The sequence below is a fragment of the Myotis davidii genome, unplaced genomic scaffold, assembly GCF_000327345.1.
Source record: "Myotis davidii unplaced genomic scaffold, ASM32734v1 scaffold2100, whole genome shotgun sequence".
Classification (NCBI taxonomy): domain Eukaryota; kingdom Metazoa; phylum Chordata; class Mammalia; order Chiroptera; family Vespertilionidae; genus Myotis; species Myotis davidii.
In genome coordinates this window covers 402,052-402,766 of record NW_006292458.1, presented here as the reverse complement: position 1 = coordinate 402,766, position 715 = coordinate 402,052, and the positions used below count along the sequence as shown (strand labels likewise).

The window sequence follows — 715 nt, the reverse complement described above, 5'->3', positions numbered from 1 at the left end:
TGGGCATCATCTACAGGAGGCAGAGGGGTTCCCATGCTGTGCCTAGGTTAGGTACCTGGCCCTGGGGACCCCCACCCACCGCAGGCCTGCCCCCCCTCACCTGGGCCGGTTCCCGAGGCAGCCTTGGGCGTGAAGGGGTTGAGGGGCCGGCTCACGATGGCCGCCTCCTTCTCCAGGAAGCCCCGCACCTGGTCCTGCGCTGCTGCCCGCTGCAGCTCCTTCCGCTCCTCCCGCCGCGCGCCCCGCTGCTTCTCATAGGCCTGCGGGCAGCGGGGAGAAGTGCCCAAGGCCGGGCTGGTGAGCGCACATCGAAGCCCCCAACACAGCCGTGCCCCCTCCTCCTCCGCTCACCTTCAGCTGCCGGGCGATCTCCTTCTTCTGGTGCAAAATGTACTCCAGGATCGCCTCGCGCTCATACAGGTAGCCGTCCGGGCTGCAGAGAGGGCGGAGGGGAGAACATGGGCACACGGAGCCCGGCCCTGGGCGCCCACAGACCATCCACAGGCAGCGGCTCAGCTCCGCTCAGCTCCGAGGTGATGGTGCCCTGGAGAAGCTGGCAAAGTGGGCACAGGGGTGCCTGCCGGCAGGGGGCGCTCACCGGCTTCTCCAGCTTGGTGGCTTTGGCCTCGGGGGTCAGCGACGGGATCCAGAAGCTGGGCAGCATTTTGTCCTTGTCCTTGTCCTTGTCCTTGCTCGCGGGGCCGGCGGCGCTGGG

The 715-nt window shown here is 68.5% G+C and overlaps 1 protein-coding gene across 1 annotated transcript in view; it reads right to left on the bottom strand.

Moving 5' to 3' along the window:
- NOSIP (nitric oxide synthase interacting protein) overlaps window positions 1-715 on the bottom strand; it is a 27,879-nt gene that overhangs the window by 9,780 nt on the left and 17,384 nt on the right. The window contains exons 5-7 of the mRNA XM_006765977.2: window positions 352-433; window positions 101-260; window positions 6-10 (exon numbers count right to left, since the gene is read on the bottom strand). Coding sequence (XP_006766040.1) covers window positions 6-10; window positions 101-260; window positions 352-433 — 247 coding nt within the window. The remainder of the gene's footprint in view (window positions 1-5; window positions 11-100; window positions 261-351; window positions 434-715) is intronic.